Source organism: Eupeodes corollae, chromosome 1 (genome assembly GCF_945859685.1).
Source record: "Eupeodes corollae chromosome 1, idEupCoro1.1, whole genome shotgun sequence".
In the NCBI taxonomy this organism is placed as follows: Eukaryota; Metazoa; Arthropoda; class Insecta; order Diptera; family Syrphidae; genus Eupeodes; species Eupeodes corollae.
In genome coordinates this window covers 104,808,979-104,834,546 of record NC_079147.1, presented here as the reverse complement: position 1 = coordinate 104,834,546, position 25,568 = coordinate 104,808,979, and the positions used below count along the sequence as shown (strand labels likewise).

At 32.8% G+C, this 25,568-nt stretch overlaps 2 protein-coding genes across 3 annotated transcripts in view; one reads left to right on the top strand and one right to left on the bottom strand.

The window, feature by feature from the left end:
• LOC129943186 (trypsin-1-like) overlaps positions 1 to 23,952 on the bottom strand; it is a 31,180-nt gene extending 7,228 nt beyond the window's left edge. Inside the window, exon 1 of one of the 2 annotated variants that reach the window (XM_056052467.1) lies at positions 23,820 to 23,952. The gene's annotated coding sequence lies outside the window, so the exon portion shown is untranslated. The remainder of the gene's footprint in view (positions 1 to 23,819) is intronic. The other variant, XM_056052468.1, reaches the window with a different exon arrangement.
• LOC129942360 (uncharacterized) overlaps positions 23,530 to 25,568 on the top strand; it is a 47,334-nt gene continuing 45,295 nt past the window's right edge. Inside the window, exon 1 of the mRNA XM_056051257.1 lies at positions 23,530 to 23,911. Coding sequence (XP_055907232.1) covers positions 23,812 to 23,911 — 100 coding nt within the window. The 5' untranslated portion in view covers positions 23,530 to 23,811. The remainder of the gene's footprint in view (positions 23,912 to 25,568) is intronic.

The following is a 25,568-nucleotide window of genomic DNA, read 5'->3' as shown; positions in this document are numbered from 1 at the left end:
AATGGATTTTAAAAAAAAAAAATACTTCTTTGATATCACGTTACAATATATCATATTAAATTTAATTCAAGTCTCTTGCGTTTTTGGTTCGTAAGATATTTAGTGCTAACCAAAATGTTCACCTTTTTTTTAAACTGCTGTGGTAAAAAAACCATCCACGCAATTCTGCATCTTTCTGCCTTATTATCTGTAAAACAAAATTTATTTGAAATCGATATCTCTTCTGGTTCTTGAGCTATGGACGACGAAAAAAACGTCGCGAACGTACGTACACTCTCACGCACAGACATATTTCTAAAAATCTTTTATTTACAGTCTAGGGACCTTGAAACGTCGAGAAATGTCAAAATTTTCAATACGACATATGGGAAATATCTAATGAATAACCTGTTTTTTGTTAAAGATCCCAAGCTTTTAAAAAAGATATTTGTTTATTCTTTCTAAATAATCAGCCATACATTTCTCGAAACCCAAAAAGTGCCATTTACTGACCATCTATTTTCTTGTAAATTTCAGGAATCTTGAAAGGATTTTGAGTTAAACTTATTTTAGTGGCTTTTTATTTATACGCTTTATGCTTATTTTTAGTGTAATCCGTTTTTAGCCAATCTGTCTTTTTTGTTCAAAGTCATCAATGTCATTTTGTCCTGGAACCCAAAAAAGAGCTATATTGTTAATTGCCACCTGGCTGTAAATAAAATAAGGCTTACATTTTGTTTGCCAAGTTTTAAGAAGACACTGTAATTTTTTACAACCTTTTTCATAAAGCCACTTTATGTTGCAAATATGTTTTTTAAGGAATAGTTTGTTGGCTTTTTTAAAAAACATTTTTTTAACATCAATAAGTATTTATCGAGGTTCACCTTGAACTGTCTTTAACCTCTTCTCCCACTTTTTAATTTATAAGTCTTTTGTCTTTAAAAGAATGTACACTGAAGATAATAGAACATAGGGGTATGGACTTATCGTTTCTTTTTTCAAACAAAATGTTTAAAGTTCAATTAACCCTTGTTAACTTTATCTATTAATTGATTTGCAACAAAAATGTTTTTGGTTTTTATTTTCGTATAAGGTCTCTTAAACAATAAAAATGTCATCTAACCCTATATCTATCGGTCATATACAAAGTGTTTGAACCCTCACAATCTAAAATTCATACTCTGTATGATGTGTCACAGGAAAAAGCTTTGAAACATGCCAATGCTCCCATACCTATAGTGCGAATGTTATCGACCTTAAACAGGCCAAGTGCAGATCAATGATAAAACATTTTTGGTATTCTACAGTGGGACATACTTTCCTTAACAATTAAAAAAATTGTTTTAAAATTGATTAAAACAAATTCCCTACTTTAATTTTAAAAATTTGTGAAAATTTTTTCATAAAACTTTAATATCTTGTATCTACAGATCTTACATTCAAGGTCTTCCAAAAAACTATCATCATTTTATTTTCAAAATCCTAATCTTATGACAACTTTTAATCTACAAAGTTTTCCAATTAGCTCGCCCTCCTATTACACTGTGGTTCATTTCACATTAAGACTGGAATATTTTTTGAAACTATTATTATTGTCATTATTGTTTTGTAAACCCAGATGAATGTAGCCGTACAGGGCTACATTGTCTAGGTTAACCAAAATGTTATCGGCTTCAAGTTTTTGTCACATTACACAGCATGAATTACGTAAGGTTGTCACTTGTCTCTCATAAAATAGATTTTAATGAGCAATCTGTACGTGCCTTATCACCAAACCGAGACAAGATGCAAATGTACATCTCATGGAATAATTTTGTTCGGAAAGCCCCTATTCACATAGCTTTAAAGGCTTTGTTATATGAGAGTCGTTTAAGTCTTTCAATTGCCATATTAAAAACATTTATATTTTTGTGTTTGAATAGCATGGCATGGGTTGCGATATGGCGGGCGGATTTATATGAGTCTGTTTTCATTGTCATGGCCATTTCCGAAATGTGTTTTATAATATTTGATGACTTTATGGAAATTAACATATTTTTTTTTTTAAATTAAATTTTTATTATCAAAAGATTCATATAATTTGCAACCTTCTACAAGCAAAATATTTTGTTCGTCTATCTGTAAATACGGAAGTTAAACAACGATATTTGGGCAAATGGTTTTGTTTGTTCTTATTTAAATCTAGTTTAATGTCATTTTCTAAGGATAAAATTTATAGAAATCTTTATGAAAGATTCTATATTTAGGGTGTTCTATATTTTATTTTATTTACTCTCCATATCGACTTTAATTAAATTTTGTTTTACAGATAATAACATCGAAAGATACAGAAAGGACTTCTTTAAACATTTTTCCGGAATTTTAAGATTTTAAAATAAATAAATTAGGTGGCGCAACAGTCCGTTTAGAACTAGAGCCTAGTAACGGACAACTCTCACAAATTCCTGTGTGCAAGTATTGTTTTCAGGGATGGAGGGCACCTACACTTTTAAGCCGAATCTGAAAGTCGAATTTGGGAAAGTACTTTTCATGGGAAGAATTACTCTTGGAGAATTTGTCAAGCGTTTGGCAAAATTGTGAACAAATTGGAGGAAACTGGATTAGTTGGAGATATCGTAAGGCCTGTGCGTCATTGTTTCGCCGATATCACTGCTGTAAGTGAAAGTGTTGCCGAAGACCCGTATGTGTCGATTTCTCGTCGTTCTCAGGTATTAGGACTGTATTACGGCACATTATGGCGTACTTTGCATTTGGATCTACACCTATATCCATACAAAGTCCAGCTCACCTCCATAGCACCAAGAGGAATGTTAACCATTTCCGCAAGTGAGCTATGAAGGGCCGACCCTTGCCTGGCTAGCTCGTCAGCCCGTTCATTTCCCACGATACCACTATGGCCTGGAACCCAGATCAGGGTGACACCGAGGTTAATATTCAGGTTCGCAAGCTCATCGCGACATTGCTGGACCAATTTATATGAGGATGTGGCCGAGTTAATGGCTTTTACAGCTGCCTGACTGTCTGTGAAGATAGCCGCATTTCGGTTTTAGTTTGGGCTTTGTTTAAGTATCCAACATGCCTCCCTTATTGCCAGCAGTTCAGTATGAAAAACGCTAGCAAAGTCAGGAAGCCTAGAGGATTTAGCTACATTTAGGGACACAGGAAAGATCCCAGAACTAATTTCGCTCTCCATATTTAAACCGTCAGTAAAGATAATTGTGTCGAAACCTATCATCACGATGTCATCCTCCCAATCTTTTCTGGATGGGAAAGTAACCTTAAAACCCTTACTAAGGCTCAAAGTAGGAGTGCAGTAGTCAGTGTCTACCTAGATAATATCTGAGGGAATCGATTTCGTTGTGTTGCTGTGACGATAAGGTTTTGACAACCAGCTGTTTGATTCCTTCAGCCTAATAGCGCTGAAGGAAACTATGTATAAAATATATGTATATGTAAAAGATCCAAAATAACGTTTAAGGCTTCCGTTGGGCAGGTACGCATGGCCCCTCTGGTGCCCACGCAAGCTGTTCTCTAAACCTTGTTTAGCTTATCAATATTATAGGCTTTGCTAAGAGCAGGCCACCACGCACTTGAACCATATGTTAAGATTGATCGTACTACGGCTGTGTATGTCCATAAAATCATCTTCGAATGAAGTTCCCACTTTTTCCCCATGTTTTGCTGCAGGCGTAGAAGGCAACACAGGCCTTCTCAACCCGTACTTCAATATATAGTTTCCAGTTTATTTTAGGGTCGAGTATAACTTCCAAACATTTTGCGCTGGAATGATAGGATTTGACCGTTGAGTCGAGGTAGCGTGAAGGGCAGTACTTTAGTTTTGGTGATAAAGAGCAACAGTTCAGCTCCCTACATATGAAAGCATTCCAAAATTCCAACAGTTTTTTCAATATACCATATTTAAGAGCTAAAACTCAATAGTTTCACGCAGAAATGTAAGAAATCGTTTAGGAACAAAGCTTTTATCGAAAAATACAATATACTTTTCTTTTTTTCATGCCTATTAATTTGAAGAACGCTACAAAAATTCAAGAGAGACGATCTGATATGAAGAACTATTAGGCTTTTTTTGAAGTAGTTTTTTCAGGCTCAATTTTCGGACATCTATGATTACTGTCACTATCAGTCTGCTTACTCGTATTTTGGTCTAAAGGAGTCAACAAAACTTAAAAATTTTATGGAATGCATGGTTCTTGAATTTGAGATTAGCCCTATTCTGCTATTCACGTGGATCGTATATTCGATTAACTTTCACACTTCCTTTGCATTCTGTTGTCCATCGAGTGAACTACATTATCTCAAATCTATTTGAAATTCAAATAAACAGCTGTTCATTTAAAAATGATGGGAATGTTGGATAAATTGTTTTGATTCATACAAAAATAAAGTTTAATCAATCCACCTAAACAGAATAATTTGTGTAATTTTTGGAAATAGGCAGTATTGGATTTTTTATTCCAATTATAAGAAGAGGAATAAAATAATCCTCAAACAGAGAGCTTTAGAGAAATGTTAAAAAGTAATAATATTCTTTTATTTACAAAACAAAATATTCCAGGTGTCTGACACCAAATGAAAAATCCGCTGCATTTTATATGCGGATCTGAATTTTATAGAATGAATGCTTTCACTTGAATAGAAGAAGCCCGCGCAGTGTTACCGACATTACCGACGTACACAGATTCGCTTCGAATGAATAGCAGAATAATGATAAGTGAAAATTCAAGTGAAATTCCCCCCGATGAACAGCAGAATAGGCCTAATTGAAATTCGTGTTTAAATCTCAGTTCTAGAGCAAATTCACTTCAAAAGTAGATTTACTTAAATTTTTAAGATCAACTTTTAAGATCAACAGAAAATCGATTTTGAAAAAAAAATTAAATGGACGAATGGGTCGCTAGAACATGCAAATGTCTTCCAAAAAGTCCGTTTTAAAATATGTCCTATATTTTAAGATTTAAAAATGTAAATTAGATCTTTTCCAAAATTTTTTTTTAATTTTTGTGTTAAAAATCTTTTTGGTAAGTAATAAATAAAGTGCTTGTAGATATAAATTTAACATTTAAATTTCGAATTTTTTATCTAAAAAAACAACGACATTTTTTATCATCAAAAATCATTATCAATTTGAAAATCCAGAAGAGCTTGCACAGAAAAAGTAGATTATTGAAATCGGTCCAATAGTTCTTGAGAAACCTTAAAATAAATACCAAAATATGTTTTACTTGTAGAAAGAAGACAAATTAAGAACACAAAATTTTGAGAAAGTTTTAAAAAAAATCACATATTTTTAAATTGACATATTTTTAAATTTCAGTTAAAAGTAGTACTTTTAGCAACACAGTTTGAGGAAGTAAAATACAAATTTTGTTTTTATATACCAAAAATTAATAATTCAAAATATAAAAAAAGAGGCTGGGATGCGACCCACACTGAGAACTTCCCATCCCGTCTGTCGATTTGTCTTACTTAAAAGTTTGTACTCGTATCAATTTTTACCAAATTTGCGTAGATTTAATTTTTTTAAGAAAAAGGACTGTTGGATTTTTATATAAAAATTACTGAATATCAAAAACAATATTTTCTGTGAAATAAAATTAGTTTGAAGCCATTATTTCAAATTTTTGAAAAGATATTTGAGTCGAAAATCAATTTTTATCAACTTTTATTAATTTTATTTTTTACGTTTTTATTTTTTGTACAAAGACTGTCAATTCGATTTTTTTCAAAATTTTACTGAATATTAACAACAATATTTTTCGAAAGAAAAGAGTAGTTTAAAGCTTTTTTTAGGTTTTTTTATTTTTTGTAAAAAAAACTGTCAACTCGATTTTTTTCAAAATTTTACTGACTGTTAACAACAATATTTTTTGAAAGATGAAAGTAAATTAAAGCCAATATCTCAGATTTTGTAAAGATATTTGAGTCGAAAATCAATTTTTATCAACTTTTATTAATTTTTTTTTAGGTTTTTATTTTTGTAAAAAAAACTGTTAATTCGATTTTTCTCAAGCTTTGTCTTAATGTTGAAAACAATATTTCTTATAAGATAAAATTAGTTTGAAGCCAATACCTACAAGTTTTGAAAAGATATTTGAGTCGCAAATCAATTTTTACCAACTTTTATTAATTTTTGTTTAGGTTTTAATTTTTGTAAAAAAAACTGTCAATTCGATTTTTCTCAAACTTTGTCTTAGAGTTGAAAACAATATTTCTTATAAGAAAAAGTAGTAAGAAGCTATTATCTCAAAGTTTTTAAAAAATATTTGAGTCGAAAATCATTTTTAACAAACTTTTGTTAATTTTGTTTTCGGTTTTTAATTTTTTGTAAAGAAACTGTCAATTCGATTTTTCTCAACATTTTTCAGAATGTTGAAAACAATATTTCTTATAAGATAAAATAATCTTGAAGCCTAAATTTCAAGTTTTTGAAAAGATATTTGAATAGATATTCAATTTTTACCAACTTTGAGTAATGTTTTTTTTAGATTTTTATTTTTTATCAGAAAAACTGTCAATTAGATTTTTCTCAAAATTTTATCAGATATCAAAAACATTATTCTTTGTTGCACAAAATTGTTTTAGAGATGAAATCATATTTCAGTCGTAAAATTTTGGAGGTGACAAATTTTTTTTTTTCAGTTTTATTGATTTATAAAAAAACCGTTATATTGATTTTTTTCAAAAAATATACCTGTTTGGAGTCACGTTCCAATATATTATATAAAATTTAATTCAAGTCTCTAGCGTTTTTGGTTCGTAAGATATTTAGGGTAAACCAAAATTTTCACCTTTTTTTGAAAGTACTATGGTAAGAAAACCACCCACGCAATTTTCTTGAGAGAACTTTCTGCATCTTTCTGCCTTATCATCTGTATAACAAAATTTATTTGAAGTTGATATCTCTTCTGGTTCTTGAGCTATGGAGGACGAAAAAACGTCGTCAACGTAGGGACGTACGAACGTACGTGCACACGCACGCACAGACATCTTTCTAAAAATCTTTTATTTCGACTCTAGGGACCTTGAAACGTCGAGAAATGTCAAAATTTTCAATTTGACAAATCGGACCCATTACAATAACTTCCTATGGGAAACTAAAAATATGATGATTGATATGTCCCAAGCCTTACACCAAGAGATCTTTTACACAGATGGTTCACAAAAAGGTAATAACTCATCTTTTGCTTTAGTCAAGTGGGAACAGCAAATCTCAAACTTCTTCGGTCTGGCAAGGACTACTAATGATGCAGGCAGCTTCTTTGCAGAACTAGCAGCAATTCAAAAAGCCATATCAGTTGCGAAAACTTATTTGGCACGCAGTATAATCTTTACAGATAACCTGACGTTGAAATTGAAAGGCCTTAAAATTGGCCAAACCGATGCCCTACTCTGGAACAATTAAGATTCAAGCAAAGATGAAGGAAAACATCGTATTAACATGGTTACCACCACATTCTGCTATCAAAAGCCAATTAAATGGCGGATAACGCAGCCAAAGATGATACTGAATATCTACTAGTTATTGGTTGTTAGGCTACACTAATCGTGGGTAGTTCCAATCTTGCTTTGATTTTTGACACTTTTTTAAAGGTATCTTAACACAGGCAAAAACCCAGCGCAGCTAAGGATTATCATGTTGAAAACGTAATTTGAATTTTTTCCAAAAACCAAATTCTTAATTTTAAACTTAAGCTTTCCACAATTCAATAGGTATGTGCCATCTGCACTAAAAGCTATAACACCCTCACCTGCATTGACTTCTAAATGGAATCTTCCTAAGGCGGGTTAAAACTAGTTTTAAGTCAGAACTTAAAAGTACAAATAGTAAATAAACCACACCTTCCGTCCCGTTTTCCATTCTCAACGTTCCAATTACATAAATTTAATATTATATTGTGACCTACTAATTTTTGTCTCAAGCCCAAACGTCTATAGGTACCATAAGTAAGGTACACATATATCAAACGAATAAAAGCTTAATTGTAACTGCAATTTTCGTCATAAATCAAATGCATCGAAATTATAAATTAAAACAAAATAAAAATAATAAAATACAAAACTATGTCACAGTTGATTGTTATGATGGCTTGCGATGCGTAGCGAACTTAGCACCCATCAGACAGCTCAGCTGTGAAAGAAACTAATACGCCACATCTGAACTTTGTCCAGAAATACCAAAATGTTGAGTCTCCATTTCATCATGCAAATATTTGAATAAAACAAATAAAAACATAAATATAAAAATAGATGTTGTCGTAAATTAAATTCAATGCAAATATTTCACTTCCTAAAAAGCCTGTTTTGGATAAATATTTACGGAAGGTGTACAATAATTTAAAATATTTAAACAATTTCTTGATCAAATTTATTGACATATTTCGTGGGTGGGTGGGAACATTAATAAAATATACAAAATTAAACGACTTTTTAATGGTAATGGAAATTCAACTTGAACTTCAAAATTGTAGCGAAATCAAAGTCGAGAAGTGAAACTTTTTGAAGTGCAAAATATATTTATGGAAAATTTTATTAACGCATAATAAAATTTTGAATGTCACACGAAATTACATTGACTGAGCTGATTACATATTTGCATAAAAATTGCATCATTCACGTGTGCATTCAGAACATTCACATTCATTTAGGAAGGTATGATAGTGGTTTGCTTATGATAGGATTAGTTTATGCCAGAGACAGTTCGTGACACAATCAGAAGTGGGAAAGAGTAACTTGGATGATGATGGATTGTTTTTATAATACAAAAAGATACTTTAACTACGCAACACTGTTAAATGTTGCAGAATATAATCTGAATTAATGTATCGATTGTTTTATAAAGGGAAATGATTTAACTGATGGTAATCATCAGGATTGCATGAATTCAAGACAAGGTATAAAGGATTATATTCCGTAAGGAAGTATTTCTTTCGCGACTCTCACACTGACCCAATTGTAAATAATAAGGTGTCAAAATATAGAGAACTTTCTGAAAAACCTTGGAAGAAGTGTAATTTCCCGGACTAATGGAATACACAAACTATTTATGCAAGAGCAAATTCAGACTTTTATTAAGGGTGTCAGACAATCAACATTAAGACGAGTGTTTGAAAACCGCTTAAAAATGTTCTTTAATGTTCGGTACAGGAGGCTGACGAAATTTAAATAACATGCTTAATCCTATATTGGAGCTGGTGCTGGAGGCCAAATTAAAAACAATCCTGTTCTGCGTAAACCTTTTGAAATTGTTTTGATCTTAAAAGAGTCAAAAAAAAGTTTAAAAATTGTAGGGAGTGAAATGTTTGGTTCTTGAATCTAAGGAAAACTGTGGCACTCAAAAATTAAACGTTGCAGAATCTCTTTTCACTTCAATTCTCTAGTGATTCGAAGCTTTTATATTAAATTAATAGATATAAAACGTCGTTAGCTACTTTTCCCGTTTTTGGGACATTTACATTCTTGAAAATCGTATTAAAATATCAGTTCTAGAGCATCCAAAGCAAATTTACTTCGGATAGTAGATTTCTTTATTTTTTTAATATCTTAAAAGCTTTAGTATTTAAAAGAAAGAAAGAATGAAGAGACTTCCATAAAAGAAATGCTACAACTTATTCTTAAAAGAATTGATAAACAGGATTTGAATATCAAACTGCTAAGCGAAAAAGTCGCTCTTAAAAGACAATAATGGAAAGAACACTTAAAATCGCTACATGAAATGCAAATGGTCTTATACAACATTCATCCGAATTAAAAATCTTTTTATATCTAGAACATATCGATATTTGCCTGGTGTCCGAAACTCATTTTTCCAATAGGAAAAGTCTAAATAATGTACTCGTAGTAGAAAACTTTTCATGTTACCACGCTCCACATCCAGCTGACAAGGAAAGAGGTGGATCGGCGATTTTTATAAAAGAAAGCTTAAAACATTATGAAGCAGCCAAGTTTACTAGTGAAAATATGCAAGTAACAACTATTAGTATCGGTATGAAAAAGAAAGAGTTTAAGATAGCAGCTATATACTGCCCACCAAGGCGCAGTATTGTTGGCGGAGAATTCAATGCGAAACACACCCATTGGGGTTCAAGACTTATATCAACAAAAGGCAACAGACTTTTCCAAGCAGGCCGTAAATACAATTGCGAATTCTATTCCTCCAGGTCGCCAACTTACTGGCCTTCCGATACTAACAAAATACCAGACCTTATTGACTTTTTCATTGCTAAAGGAATCAAATGAAATAACATTAGTGTCGAAGGTAATTATGACCTGTCATCAGATCATACTCCAGTGATTCTATCACTAAGTGATTTGGAAGTACTAGAAAGAAGTAATCCAAAGCTAGAAAATAAGAAAACAAACTGGAGTGATTTTAGAGAAAGGCTTTTAAGTTTTATAAATTTAAGATCTCCCATGGATACAATCGAGCAAATTGACCATAAAGTGGAACAATTTACTGCTGATGTGCAAAAGGCCGCTGATGAAAGAACTCCAACATTTTCTAATAGAAGACAAAATGAAATAAAATATCCTTTAGAGATAAGAGAGTTGATAATAGAGAAAAGAAGAGCTCGAAGAAAATGGCAAAATAGTAGATTTCCAGATGATAGAACAACGTTTAACCGCATAAGCAACAATCTTAAAAAACAAATTTACAAATTCAAAAATGATTCACTCAGTACATTCCTAAGGAATTTAACGACTGATCCTTCAAACGATTTTTCACTACGGAAAGCAGCCAAGCACCTGAAAAGACCACAGTTACGAAACTGGCCCTTGAAATCCCAAGATGGGAAATGGATCGGTAACCCGAAAGAAGAAGCTAATCTTTTTGCTGAACATCTTGCGAATGTTCTTAAGCCATACTCATCAAACGCGGCTGAAAATAGCTTACAGTTTGTTGATAAAATAGATGAAAGTGAAATACCAATTGTAAGACTTAAAGAAATAAAAAGTATGTGTTTACATCAACTACCAAATAATAAATCACCAGGTTACGATCAAATTACTGCTCAGGTTATGAAAGAAATGCCATTGAAAGCCTTCATAAAACTCCAATATATAATAAATGCCTTAAGCACCGGTATGTCCCGCACCATTGGAAAATTGCTGAAGTAATGGTCATACCAAGGTAAAACACCTACATAAGTGACGGCTTACACACCAATATCGCTTATACCAATTATGGCAAAAGTTTTTGAAAACTGCTTCTGAAGAGACTTAGCAAAATCATAGAAGAAAGAAGGTTAATCCCAAACCATCAGTATGGCTTTAGTAATAAACATTCCACGATAGACCAAGTTCATAAAATATCGCATGTAATAGAAAAAGCATTAGAAGAAAAACAAGTATGTTCAGCTATTTTCTTAGATGTTACTCAAGCTTTTGACAAGGTTTGGCATGAGGGACTTGAGTACAAACTGCAAAAGGATCTTCCCAAGCAGTACTTTAAAATATTAAAATCGTACATCTCAAACCGATTGTTTAGAGTAAGGTACGATCAAGAATACTCGGAATTGAAGAAAATAGAAGCCGGTGCACCATCAGGAAGTGTCCTAGGTCCTACCCTGTATTTACTATACACAAGGGATATTCCACTTGGTAATCACACCATAATGGCTACTTTTGCAGATGATACCGCAATTTTGGTACCCGATAAATTTGTCTCTAAGGCAGCACAAAATGCCATCGACACAGTGAGAGTTTGGACCGAAATATGGCGTATCAAACTCAATGAAACAAAATCTTCACATATAAACTTTACAAATAAAAAGATAAACAATATTCCAATAATCATTAATAATCAAGCTGTACCTTACGCCAATACGCCCAAATACCTTTGAATGACTTTGGATGCAAAGCTTAAGTGGAAAAAGCCCATTCAAAAGAAAAGAGAAGAACTAAACTTGAAATATAGAAAAATGTATTTTTCGCTGCCAATATTGCTCGTTCACCCAGTCAATTATGGTTATTGAACTTTTGCGCTATATCTGAGAAAACACGCTGAATAAGCTCCTCTTTTGAATCTGTGATGTGACAGAAATCTGTGAGTAATGTGATGAATGCGGTCAAGGTGTAAATCGCAACTTTATTATTTCCAATATCTAACAACTGCTTCGCAAACACATTTGCAGTTTCATCAAGTTGCAAAATTACTCGCATTTTAGTTGTTAATTGAAGTGTCTTTACGTACTGCCACTGGTCTATATACCTCAGCGATCGAAGGTAGTTTTCATTCCCAAGGCGGAAAAATGCACGCATGTCAACCCTAAGGACCTAAGACCGATTAGCCTATCATCATTCATTCTCAAAACTCTGGAACGATTGATCGATATCCATATACGTAACAACATTGAGAAGAGACTATCAATGTCTCAGCATGCTTACTGCAAAGGGAAATCGGTAGAAACAGGCTTGCACACTCTGGTAAGAACTATCGAACACTCCCTAGAGAAAAAGGAATACAGTATGGTGGCCTTCTTGGATATTGAGGGCGCTTTCAACAACGTTGACACATCCGCTATCACTTCTGCTATGACGACCTTAAACGTCGAATACTCAATCTGTGAGTTGATTAATCTAATGCTAAAAAGCAGGATCATCAACTCTAGTTTGGGAGATTTTTGCACAAAAAGGTATGTCAGTAGAGGCACTTCGCAAGGTGGTGTTCTGTCCCTCTCCTGTGGAACATAGTGGTTAACGAACTACTAATATCACTTGAAAGGGAAGGCTACAGAGTGGTTGCGTATGCTGATGATGTTGCTATCGCTGTCACAGGAGAACACCCTTAAACACTGAGAGACCTCCTCCAAAATGCACTCAATATGCTCACTAGATGGGCTGATCACTACAGACTTAGTATTAATCCTCAAAAAACAGACCTAGTCCTTTTCACACGGAAATACAAGATCCCAGTAATTGTACCTCATTCAATAAAAGGTATACCACTAATTTTTACCAATGAAGCCAAATACCTTGGACAAAAAATTAAGTTGGAAATCCAATATACAGGAAAGAGTTAAAAAAGCTACAGTAGCTCTTTTCCTTTTCAAGAAAGCTATAGGAAGCAAATGGGGTTTTCAACCTCGCATAACCTACTGGCTATACACATCGGTCATCCAACCAATACTTATGTACGGGGTTGCAGTATGGTGGACTGCACTGGAGAAAGTCACATACTCTCTGCATAAGCGGGGCATTGAGAACCACACCCTCAGCAGCGTTAGAAACTCTCCTCCATCTGGCACCCCTCGACATCTTCAGTAAACAAGTGGCAGCGAGTACAGCGATAAGACTCGACGCCTCATCTCAATGGACCAACAACAATGTGGGGCACTCCATCATTTTGAACCTCTTTGGTTCTATCAGGTATCCAATTCATCCAGAGATGAATGGAAAGACAAAAATCTCCTGGATAACAAAAGTATTCATTTTTATACAGATGGATCCAAGACAAATGAGGGAGTTGGTAGTGGTGTGTACTCAGAAAAGCTTAATTTAAGCATCTCATTCCTCCTCCCTAATCATTGTAGCGTCTTTCAAGCGGACATTTTAGCGATCAAAGATGTTCTCTCCTGGCTAAGAGAAAACGTGATATCAACTACTGATATCCGCATCTTCTCTGACAGTCAAGCTGCTATCAAATCCCTTGACGGTGTCTCAACCAAATCTTTAACGGCCCTCGATTGTCGATCGTCTCTTATGGACATGGCGCAGCAATTTAACATTCACCTATGTTGGGTGCCGGGCCACAGAGACATCACGGGATATTGTAGAGCCGATGAGCTCGCTAAAAATTAAACCGTCATGCTTATTTCACCTGAAAGGGAGGAGATAGGTATACTGATAGCTACATGTAAGCTTCTGCTAAAAGAAACAGCAACGATAACAAACTTCAGGTGGCACAATTTACCAACATGAGCAGCCATAAAAATCATATGGCTTTCACTGGACCTAAAGCGCTCTAAAGACTTGTTATCTCAAAGCAGACTTCATATTAGCTCCCTAATAGGTGTCCTTACGGGACACTGTCTTATAGGCAGACACGCAATACGACTTAGCGTAGCCTCAAATGACTTCTATAGGAGTATGGACGAAGCTCAAAATGGTTCGACTAGTTAGAAGTAATTCTCTAGATTCATGTGGTATTCAAACGGGCCTTTCTCTTGGTCTAAGTGTGTGGATTTTTAATCCGCAGCCACGTTAACCTAACCTTACCTAACTTACTGCCACAAAATCGATGATTTTAGGCATGTATTTAGTTCATCAACAACAGTTGATCGGGGAATAACTTTAAGAGTCTGGCGAAAATCACCTGACAACAGAATCATGGCCGCACCAAAAATATGTTGGTTGTCACGAAGATCTTTCAATGTTCTGCCCAGCGCCTCCAGTGACCTCTTATGGGCCATTGTGCATTCATCCCATACAATTAATTTGATGTTGCAAATTGTTGCTTCGGTGATTTGCATGTTTAATGGTAATTTCAAGGCAGAATGCGCAGTTAGTCCGCCGTCTAGTAGAGGCGCAGCTATTCCAGATGAACCAATTCTAGAGCAACATTATTTCGCGATCTGATTTTATACTTTAAAAAGATATTTCAGTCGAAAGTAAATTTCTAAAAAATTTATTTATTTCTTGTACAAAAATTTATCAATTGCATTTTTCTAAAAATTTTACCGAATGTTGAAAAAAGCGTTAATTGTTTTTTTTTTTTAAATATAGTTGTTTGGTATCACGTTACAAAATATTATATAAAATGTAATTCAAATCTCTACCTTTTTTAGGGTTTACCAAAATGTTCACCTTTTTTTAAAAAGGTGGTAAAAAAAAACACCCACACAATTGTCTTGAGAGCCCTTTCTGCATTATTATCTGTATAACAAAATTTATTTGAAGTCAATATCTTGAGCTATGGACGACGAAAAAACGTCGCGGACGGACGGTCGTACGAACGTGCGTATGCACTCACGCACAGACATCTTTTTAAAAATCTTGTATTTCGACTCTAAGGACCATGAAACGTCGAGAAATGTCAACATTGTCAATTCGACAAATTGGACCCATTACAATAACTTCCCATGGGAAGATAATAATTACAAATAAAAGGAGGTCATATCGTTTGTATTTCTCTGTTTCAATGAAAGAATGGCTTTGGCTTTAATAATAGAAATTATTTAGTATTAAGTTGAATGGTACCGTTCAAATGCAGCCAAACAATAGGACGAGAGCTACTCACGATCACGAGCTCTATGAGCAGCAGAGGAGAGAAAAAGAGAGCATAAAAAGCGTGCCGTCATAAATGTTGAGAGATTTAAGAGCTCATCACAGCAGTTGGAGATGACACATTCTGAAAAAAGCTTAATACTCGTAAAAATCCATAGTCCGATCAAATATTTACATAATGGCATTACACTTAAGCTCTATTTCGAAAGCATTATAAAATATAGCCGACATCAATACTGTAGAATGCTGTACCCAACTCTGATCTCTTATTTTAAAATTAAAATCTTTAAGACTGATATGCATCAATATTGCCTCTTCACCCCTTCTTTTTTCTCAAATTCTAAACGACTCTTAGTTTCAGGTATAGGGTTTTCCAATAGAGTCTTGACAATAACGTCTTCAAACTATAAACATTTTCTACGAAGATTGTTTAAGTGACGAAGCTTATTTTTGGCTTAATGGTCAATAAGCTAAATATATGGACGGTTTAGAGTCCACATCAGCTTATTTGGGGCTTTTATGGGGTTTCAACCTGATGGCGCCATTAAGCCACACCAACAAACCTGGATTTCGATTTATTGAAGGATACGTTTGATGAGTGTGTTATTTCTCATAAAATTGGTCAGTCGATTGGCAGAATTGCATTAAAATACGTTAAGATAGAACGCTATATAATTGGTTTATGCGATAACGACGCACTTAGGAAAAGCTCAGAACCAATATTGCACTATCTCAAAAATGGTTTGAGTTTTATTTAAAAAAAAAAGAGGCTGGGATGCGACCCACACTGATAACTTCCCATCCCATCTGTCGATTTGTCTTGCTTAAAAGTTCAATTTTTACCAAATTTGCGTACTATTTTTTGTAGATCTTATTTTTTATGAACAAACGGACTGTTAGATTTTTATATAAAAATTACTAAATATCCAAAACAATATTTTCTGTGAAATAAAATAAGTTTGAAGCCAATATTTTTAATTTTTAAAAAGCTATTTGAGTCGAAAGGAAAGGAAATTTTTACCAAGTTTGTTTTAGTATTGTTTTTTTTAGAGTTTTATTTTTTGTAAAAAAAACTGTCAAATCGATATTGTTCAACATTTTTATTGAATGTTGAGAACAATATTTCTTATAAGATAAAATTAAATTGAAGCCGATATTTAAAATTTTTGCAGAAATATTTGAATCGATATTCAATTTTTACGAACTTTGAGATTTTTTGTAGATTTTATCAGATGTCAAAAACATTATTCTTCGTTGCACAAAATTGTTTTAGAGATGAAATCGTATTTCAGTCGTAAAATTTTGGAGGTGACAAATTTTTTTTTTCAGTTTTATTGATTTATAAAAAAAACCGTTATATTGATTTTTTCAAAAAATATACCTGTTTGGTATCACGTTACAATATATTATATAAAATTTAATTCAAGTCTCTAGCGTTTTTGGTTCGTAAGATATTTAGGGTTAACCAAAATGTTCACCTTTTTTTCAAACTGCTATGGTAAAAAAACCACCCACGCAATTGTCTTGAGAGCCTTTTCTGCATCTTTCTGCCTTATTATCTGTGTAACAAAATTTGTGTGAAGTTGATATCTCTTCTGGTTCTTGAGCTATGGAGGACGAAAAAAAAACGTCGCGAACGTACGGACGTACGAACGTATGTACGTATACACGCACGCACAGACATCTTTCTAAAAATCTTTTATTTCGACTCTAGGGACCTTGAAACGTCGAGAAATGTCAAAATTTTCAATTTGACAAATCGGACCAATAACAATAACTTCATATGGGAAGTTAAAAAAGAAGTTGTCAGGTCTCAAATCCTTATTAGAAAACCTTTTAATTCAATACAATGCGTTGACCTTTTTTTTAACAAAGTAATTCTGAGAAAAACGTGCAACAACATAAATAAGCTAAATAACAAAATTATGTACTTTTTATGCAAAACTTCTTTGAAGCAACTCGTCGAAGCCCAAAGAATGAATCACTCTTAAATGTTCGTTTCCATATTATTAACTATAATACTTATCTTAATTATTATTATTTCTTAAAACATAATATGATTTGTACATATTGTTGTCCTACTTAAATGTATAATATTATGCAATAATTTTGTTTATTTTTTGTTTAAACCACAATGCAGTAAAAATGCAATTAAAACTTTAAAAAACACATAAAAACAAGTAAATAATGACATAATTTCCGGATAGGTACATTATTATAATCAAAACAACCTAAATCCACGTGTGAATTACAATAAAAATGCTGGTCGATGATTGGTATTTCCCTACTTTGGGTGTTTAACTTCTCTGCATACATCACACTCCACAACCATCAGACGGACATACAGAAGCTCAAGCAGAGGCAGAACTGATGTAATACCCTTGTTCCATTGGATCCAGAGATCATCATTTCATGGGATCCATTATGCACACATTAAATGATGCAATGTCAATTAAAAAAGGCTTAGTACGAGTACCACCATATCAAAAACAATAAATTAATACACTTTCACTTGAATATGCATTTTGCTCTTAAAATGAGGTCTCTCCTTGAAAAAGTGACAAAATCAAAAAATGCAAAATAATAACTCCTTGAGAATTTTGTACCTACATAATATGTACCTATACTCCCTGACCTAAATTTCCACTGATGCAATCCATGGAGAACTATATTCTTTTATTTTATTTTTCTGTATCTATACGAGTATAAAATATCTATCTTCAATCTACATTACATGACCATGATGATGAATATTATTGTTGAACAAAAACTTGACAGAAAAAATTAATTATGTCAAAGTCGAGCTACAAAATTGCATTTCCCTATAACAACTTGCAACCCTCAATGATGGACAATTTAAAAAAAAAAACTCAAAACCAATTAAACCATCATCAAACGACGAAACGGTGTGACTACTCAAGCTCAAACTTAAACGTCCTTCAGATAGTTTTATTTTTGTTTATAACACAACAATTTTGACCGACTGACAATAAGCACAGCACAGCGCAGCACCCACCTACTTCACCACCTACCCCAACAATTTGGTGTTGTGTACGCTTGTTTATTCACCGCTACAACCACGCCGCCATGCCGCCGCGTTCAGCACAGTGGACAGCAAACGCGTTTTGCGTGCCTAAATTACCATGATTGTCAATATTACGAAACATAAAACAAAACAAGGGTTATTTAAAGGTTTTAAGAGTAGATGTCCTTAATTCAAAACTCGTCCTTAAATCATAACAGGTTTTTGAAACATGCCCCTTTAAAAATGATAATGACTAAAAAACGGGGGTTTTAAGGCTTAGTTTAAACTCAAAATATCTCTTAACAACAAATTGTATGATGATTTTGAAACGTACTTATTTTTCTATCTTCTAGATACAATTTGATACATTTTAGTATTTTAAATAGTTTCGGAAAATTCTTCTTTATAATGAGTCTTTACTTGAATCTTTATTAAGTTTTAAGCAAGACTTGAATTTAATACTTTCATAGTTTTGAAAAATATGTTTCAGTTAATTTTTATTGTTGATCTGGAAAACAAACTTTAATTTTAAATATTTGCTCAAGTTTTAAAACAATTTTATACTTTTAACTTCCCGTTGGTAGTTTTGTATTCGATTAGATTTGTCAAATTGAAAATGTTGAAATTTCTCGACGTTTTAAGATGCCTAGAGTATAATTACGAGAAGCTTTTTTCGTCGTCCTCGTCGTCCATATCTCAAGAACCAGTCGAGATATCGACTTCAAAAAAATGTCGTACCACAGATAACAATGCTTAAAGATGCAAAAGGGACTCTCAAAAAATTAAACCATTGCAATTTACAAAATTTAAGTTAACCAAAATATCTCACGAACTAATTATTAATTAATTAAATTTTATATTTTAATAGGTTAACCATTTTGAGGTTTCAAAAGTTTAGAACTGGAATTTGACATCTGCCAAACTTAATTGTTAAACCAAGTTTTTTTTTATTAGTTGAAAGTCAGACATTTACGAAAATGAATAGCTTAACTATCGTACAAACACACAAATTGTTAAAACCTACTACAAAAATGGTGATTCTGCCACAGCCACATGTCGTGCTTTAAGAGGAGATTATGGTTTACATTAAGGTCCAACAACGCAAGCATTTGGCAAAATTAGGAATAATTTTGAAGAGACTGGATAAGTTAAGGATATTGTAAGGCATGTTCACTATCCTTCGCTCGTACGGTTGAAAATATAAATGATGTAAGTGAAGGTTTTTTTTTTTGTAGTACCCGTGGCATGATGGTAAGTGCGTTGGACTGTCATGCCAATGGTCTTGGGTTTGGTCCCTGCTTATGCCATCAAAAGTTTTTTTCACGGGTGTTGCCTTTCGTGAGGAATTGACAAATTCTCTAAGAGTAACTCTTGTCATGAAAAGTGCTTTTCAAATAAGCCGTTCGAATTCGGCTTAAAACTGTAGGTCCCATCTATTCCTGACAACAGAACTCGACCACTCGAATGGTTGAGAGCTGTTAGTCACTAGGCCCTAGTTCTCAACGGACTGTTCCTCCACCCAATTTATATAAGTTTTTCCGAAGAACCCAATGTGTCGCTTTCTCGCCTTTTTCAGGAACTAGGACTGTCTTACGCCACATTATGGCGTACTTTGCATTTTGACTTACACCTACATTAATATAAAGTCCACCTCACACAAAAACTGAAGCCAGCTGACCACTGATAATGCCGTAGATAAGTGGAATGGGTGCTTCAACAACAGGCATTCAATTTTCTTCAGCGACGAAGCACATTTCTCAGTCGCTGGGTATGTTAATAATCAAAATATTTGGCTTTCTGAGAATCCTCAAGAATTTGAAGAGAAGCCATTACATACACAAAAATTGACTGTTTGGTGCACTCTTTGGTCAGGCTTGGAGCTATGATTGGACCTTAAATCTTCGAAAACAACGATTGAATGACTGTCAAGGTCAATTCGAAGTGTTATGGTCATATGATAACCGACTTTTGTTTGCCTGCTATTGAAAAATACGACTTGGAGAATATGTGGTTTCAAAAAGACGGTGCTACATGCACAACAACTCGAGCGAATATGGCTTTATTGCAAGAGACATTTCTTGGCCGCGTAGTTTCTCTTCGTGGCGTTATCAACTGGTAATGAAGATCATTGTGATTAGACACAGCTAGACTTTTTTTGAGTGGCTACGCGAACGACCGTGCTTATGCGAATAAAGCTTTAACTCTTTCGCACTTAAAAAAACAATATTTGTCAAGTTATGGCTGAAATACCAGCCAATATGTGTCAAAAAGTGATCGAAAATAACCTCAAAAAAATCGATGCTTGCAACAATTCGCGTCGTCGTCATTTAAATGATGTAGAGTTTTTTTTCATAATTAGCGAACACTAAAATGGTCTTATATATATTTGATATACCAAAGACACAGTGTGAAAATTAGGAAAAGAGGGAAGTATTGGATAGGAGGTGTCGGTTAACATTGATTTTGAATCCCTGAACATTGTATTGATGGGGAAAGATAGAGGGTGGCAGGGCGTTCCACATTCGCGTAGTACGGCTAAAAAATTAATCTCTGTACTTTACATTACGTCTGAAGTTGGCATCAAGGTTAAACTGATGGGCATTTCTAGAATCACGTGTATTATGGTTACATTGTTTAAGGGGAGGAATGCAACTGGCTATTTTGCTGGAGCAAAGCCCATTAAAATAACGGTATAAAAGGGCGAGACAATATAACTTGCGTCGATGTTCGAGTGACGTAATGTCAACGTTCAGACTTTATAATGAAAAAGAGATATCATGAAGAAAAATGTTTCGAATATGTTCTTTTTACCTCCGACTCAAATAGCTTTTCAAAAATTAAAAATCTTCAAACTTTTTTCAGTCAATAGTTTTTTTATAAAATTCCAACAGTCCTTTTTTTCATAAAAAATAAAATCTACAAGAAATAGTACCTACGCAAATTTTGAAAGAATTGATGTTCGGTTCTCGATATCTCAAAGTTTAATTTCATGCGTCTAATTTGTAAAAATTTAAGAAATGCTACTTTAATTGGTAAAAATTAGTTTCCGACTAAAAATCTATTAAAAAAAATAGATTTTCAAACTTCAAAATTTTAAAGAATAATTCAACTAACAACTATTTTAACCCAACACAAAAACCTACAAACTTTTAAGTAAGACTAATCGACAGACGGGTTGGAAAGTTATAACTGTGGGTTGCATCCCAGCCTCTTTTTTAAACTGCTATGGTAAAAAAACCACCTACGGAATTTTCTTGCCCTTTCTGCATCTTTCTGTCTTATTATCTATATAACAACATTTATTTGAAGTCGATTTCTCTTCTAGTTCTTGAGCTTTGGACGACAAAAAAAACGTCGCGAACGTACGGGCGTACGGACGTTTACGGACGCACGAACAGACATCCTTCTAAAAATCTTTTATTTCGGCTGTAGGGACCTTGAAACGTCGAGAAATGTCAAAATTTTAATTTGACAAATCGTACCCATTACACTAACATCCTTTTGGAAGTTAAGAAAAACCTAAAAAGTTATTACTAATACTTGGTAAGAATTCATTTTCGACTTAAATTTCTTTTCAAAAATTAAAAATATTCGCTTCAATCTAATTTCATCTTATAGAAAAAATAATTTTCGACGTTCAGTAAAATTTTTATAAAAACCCAACATTCAATTTTGTCATACAAATTAAAACCGCAAAATTGGTATATCATGAATAAAAAATGATGCCTTCCATATGATTTCATTCTGTGCTTAATTTTCTCAGGAAAAATCTGTATTTTTTTACATAAGAAATACAAATTTTCAACAAATTCTACTAAAATTGGTAAAAATTGGTTTTCGACTAAAAACCTAGTTAGCAAAATTAGATTTTGAAAGGAAAACTATTTCATAAAATGCAAAATATTGTTGGTAATTCTAAGTTAGTCTTTAAGAAAAATTCAACGGACAACTTTTTCAATACGAGTATAACACGAAAACCTTCGAAAATAACGCAAAACCTTATGAGAAATGGCTTTAGACTCAAGTATTAGAAGAACAAAGAATGGTGTTGCCTTGAAATTATTCATCCCATACAAAATGTATATAGAAATTTTTTTGTCAAGTCTTAAGCAAGACAAATCGACAGGCGGGATGGAAAGTTATCAATGAGAGAAGCATTCCTGCCCTTATTTCAAAATATTGTATGCTTGATAAATTTGAAGGTGTTAACACTTGAGTTCTATAGAAATAGCGATATTACGAAAAATCGGGATTCACAAAATTCGAAGGTTTAAAACTTAGATTGTATGAGACTTTTTACATGTTTTCATTTCTCATTACGAGGTATAACCCTTATTTTACAGGGCTTTCAAATTTTGTTTAATAAAGTGAAAGCTTAATATTGATTTTCGACTTTGGTCTTCTTAAACTCTTCGACACATTTTTTAAAATACCCATTCTGACTGAAATCAATAAGTATTCAAGATAATATTTTCCAATTTCCAAATTTCACAAATTTGTATCAAATTTTTCTAAGAATTTACTGAGTTTCGGTCCACTGTGCGCTTCTGCCGCCAGCGCCGCCGCACCGTTTAAAAGCTTCATCAAAAATAAATAAACACTTTGACACTCGACAAAACCAAAATTAAAAAAAAAAAAAAACACAATTAAAAACTACCATGAGGGAGTAAGGTGACACACAATGCTTACAAATGTATCTCAACTCAAAAAAAAGCGTACTACAAGCTTCGCTATACGTAGAATATAAACAATACAAAGTTCATCGTTTATAGTGGGTTGCGGTTGCTTATCATCGTCTCCAAGTTGTGGTATATTATGGGCGGGAGCGGGGAAGCGGTGGCCGGGTCGTGTCTGTCTCTGTTTTGAGTAGAAAAGCGATTCCGAAAAAGCCAAGGACACTTCTCTAACACTATCTCACAGATACGCGCTTTTTTGAATTATTGAATAATTTTTATGTTTTTGTTTTTTTGTAGCTCTCACTCTCGCAGAATTAATTGCAATGCAAGCCGCTTTGCGAGTAAGCGCGACAGATACAACAACGCACTCTGACTCTGGATATCGTCTGTGGATACGCGAGTATCTGTCAGATACACCACAATATTTATTGGCTTGTTTTATTTTGTTTAACTTTTTTGTTTTGCTATACGCGTTTATCGTATGTATATGTAGGTATGTGTATTGGAAAATTGTTGGATTTTAAATGTTTTAACCGCCAAATTCCGTCGAACATAAGTAGCAATTTTTAATTCATATAAATGTCAATTCGATTTGTGATTTTAGACAGTGAAGATCTCACATTGCTAAATCGCGTTCTATACAAAATAAATTATTCTCGAAGATCCTTAAAATAATTAAATTCACATTCAATTGTGCGGATCTTCATATAAAATAAAATTATTATTAAATTTAAATTAAAACAAAAATTTAACCCAGAAAAAAACATCCCTTTTTTGATTTTTCATCAAGTTTAGGAACAAGATATTTGTGAATTTTTAAAAAGATAAATATTTATAACTTATATCATTTTTAAGACTTACTGTGAGAAAAAATAAAGTGTGTGCAAAATGCTTACCAAATCAATGATCACTCTTATATTTCTAAGCTTTGGTGTTATAAGCGCGATCGCGATACCGTCTTCACGTCTGGTAAATTCTTGCAATTGTGGTATGTTTTGTTTTTGTTTTTTTGTTTTTGTTACTTAAATTATTCATAAAATTTAAATATTTATCTAAAATGTTAATATTTAAGTAATATGTCATTTACCATTTATAGTTTTAATAAGTTTCTATTTTTTATTTTGAACTTGCATTATAATAGCGAGCGTGTTCGGTGTTAATGAAGATATTAAAAAGTAATTATTATCTTTTTGAACTTGTTTAAAATCACCCATGTAATGTTTTATCAAGGTGAAGAAGTTGTTTGTTTATTTATTTGTTTTTTGAATTTCAATGTAAACATTTTGTTATGATAAGTGTGTTGTGATTTTTATAATTTAGGCATAGTGGGTGACTTCTAGTATACGTACCTTTCTTATGAAGTTGTGGAAAATTGTCAAATTAGTTTTAGTTTAGAGATCTGGTTTTTAGTGAGTGTTTTTTGTTTTGTTATTTAATTTTATTTACATAATTTTTTCTGGATTTGTTATATTACAATATTTATGTGTAGCTTTTCTTTTCTTGGGATGACACGTTTATTGTATGAGTATTGATAAAATAACCAAGGTTTTTAGTTTAAGATTTTTGTGACGTACGTAATTGTGTAAACCCGGCATTTAACTATCACAACAATTAACTTTATTTCAAATTACTTAAGGATTTTGTTTTATAACTTCCTTTAGTTTAGCGAGCGTGTTCGGTGTTAATGAAGACATTAAAAAGTAATAACTATCTTTTTGAACGTGTTTAAAATAACCCATTTCAATGTAAAAAGAAGTATAAATGTACTTAAATGTTCTAAAATTGTTTTCAATTTTGTTTTAACCCGCATTCATTGGCGGTTGGCAGTATTTAGTAAATTTATATTCTTGGATGTGTAAACCTTCAAATTTTGGCATTTTTATATCAAACACAATAAAGAAATTTCTTTTTAAAATGAATTAGTAACGTAACAATACTCCAGGTCGACATTTTTCTTCATTATTCTTCTTAAGACTTGAATTATGAATCGACTTTATGTATTTAGAATTCCAAGAATCTGAATTTTGAGCACAATTTCACCTTATTTCTTTAAAAATTGACACATTATTTAAAGTATGCCTCCGTGCTATTGAAATACCGAAGAAGATATTTTTTGAATGAAATAAATATTCATATGGGAAATTAATCAAATATTACTTTACAAGAATTCAAAATCTTTTAAAGTTATTTTAACAAAAATTAAAGTTTTATAGAATTTTATATTAATCATTTATAAGAACAACACAAGTACACAAATTTATCTTTTTAAATAATAAAAAATCGTCTTTTCTGCTAACTAAGATCTAAGGAAAAAATTAGGAAGAAGTAATATTAAGTCAGAAAGTTGATGTAATTAAACAAATTTACAATTAAAATAAGTTCTAATTCTTTGACTTTTAAGGACAAATTTTGAACGTTGACAATGACCACCAACCAAATTTATTGTTGCAAGCATCGATTCTTTCGAAGTAATTTTCGACCAATTTTCGACACATATTGGGCGGTATTTCTTCCATGACGAATGTTGGTTAAAGGTTTTACGGTCTTTCGTGTAAAAAATAAAAAAAATTGTGTGGCGCAACAGTCCACTGAGAACTAGGGGCTAGTGCCTTAAAACTCTCAACCATTCCTGTGTGCGAGTAATG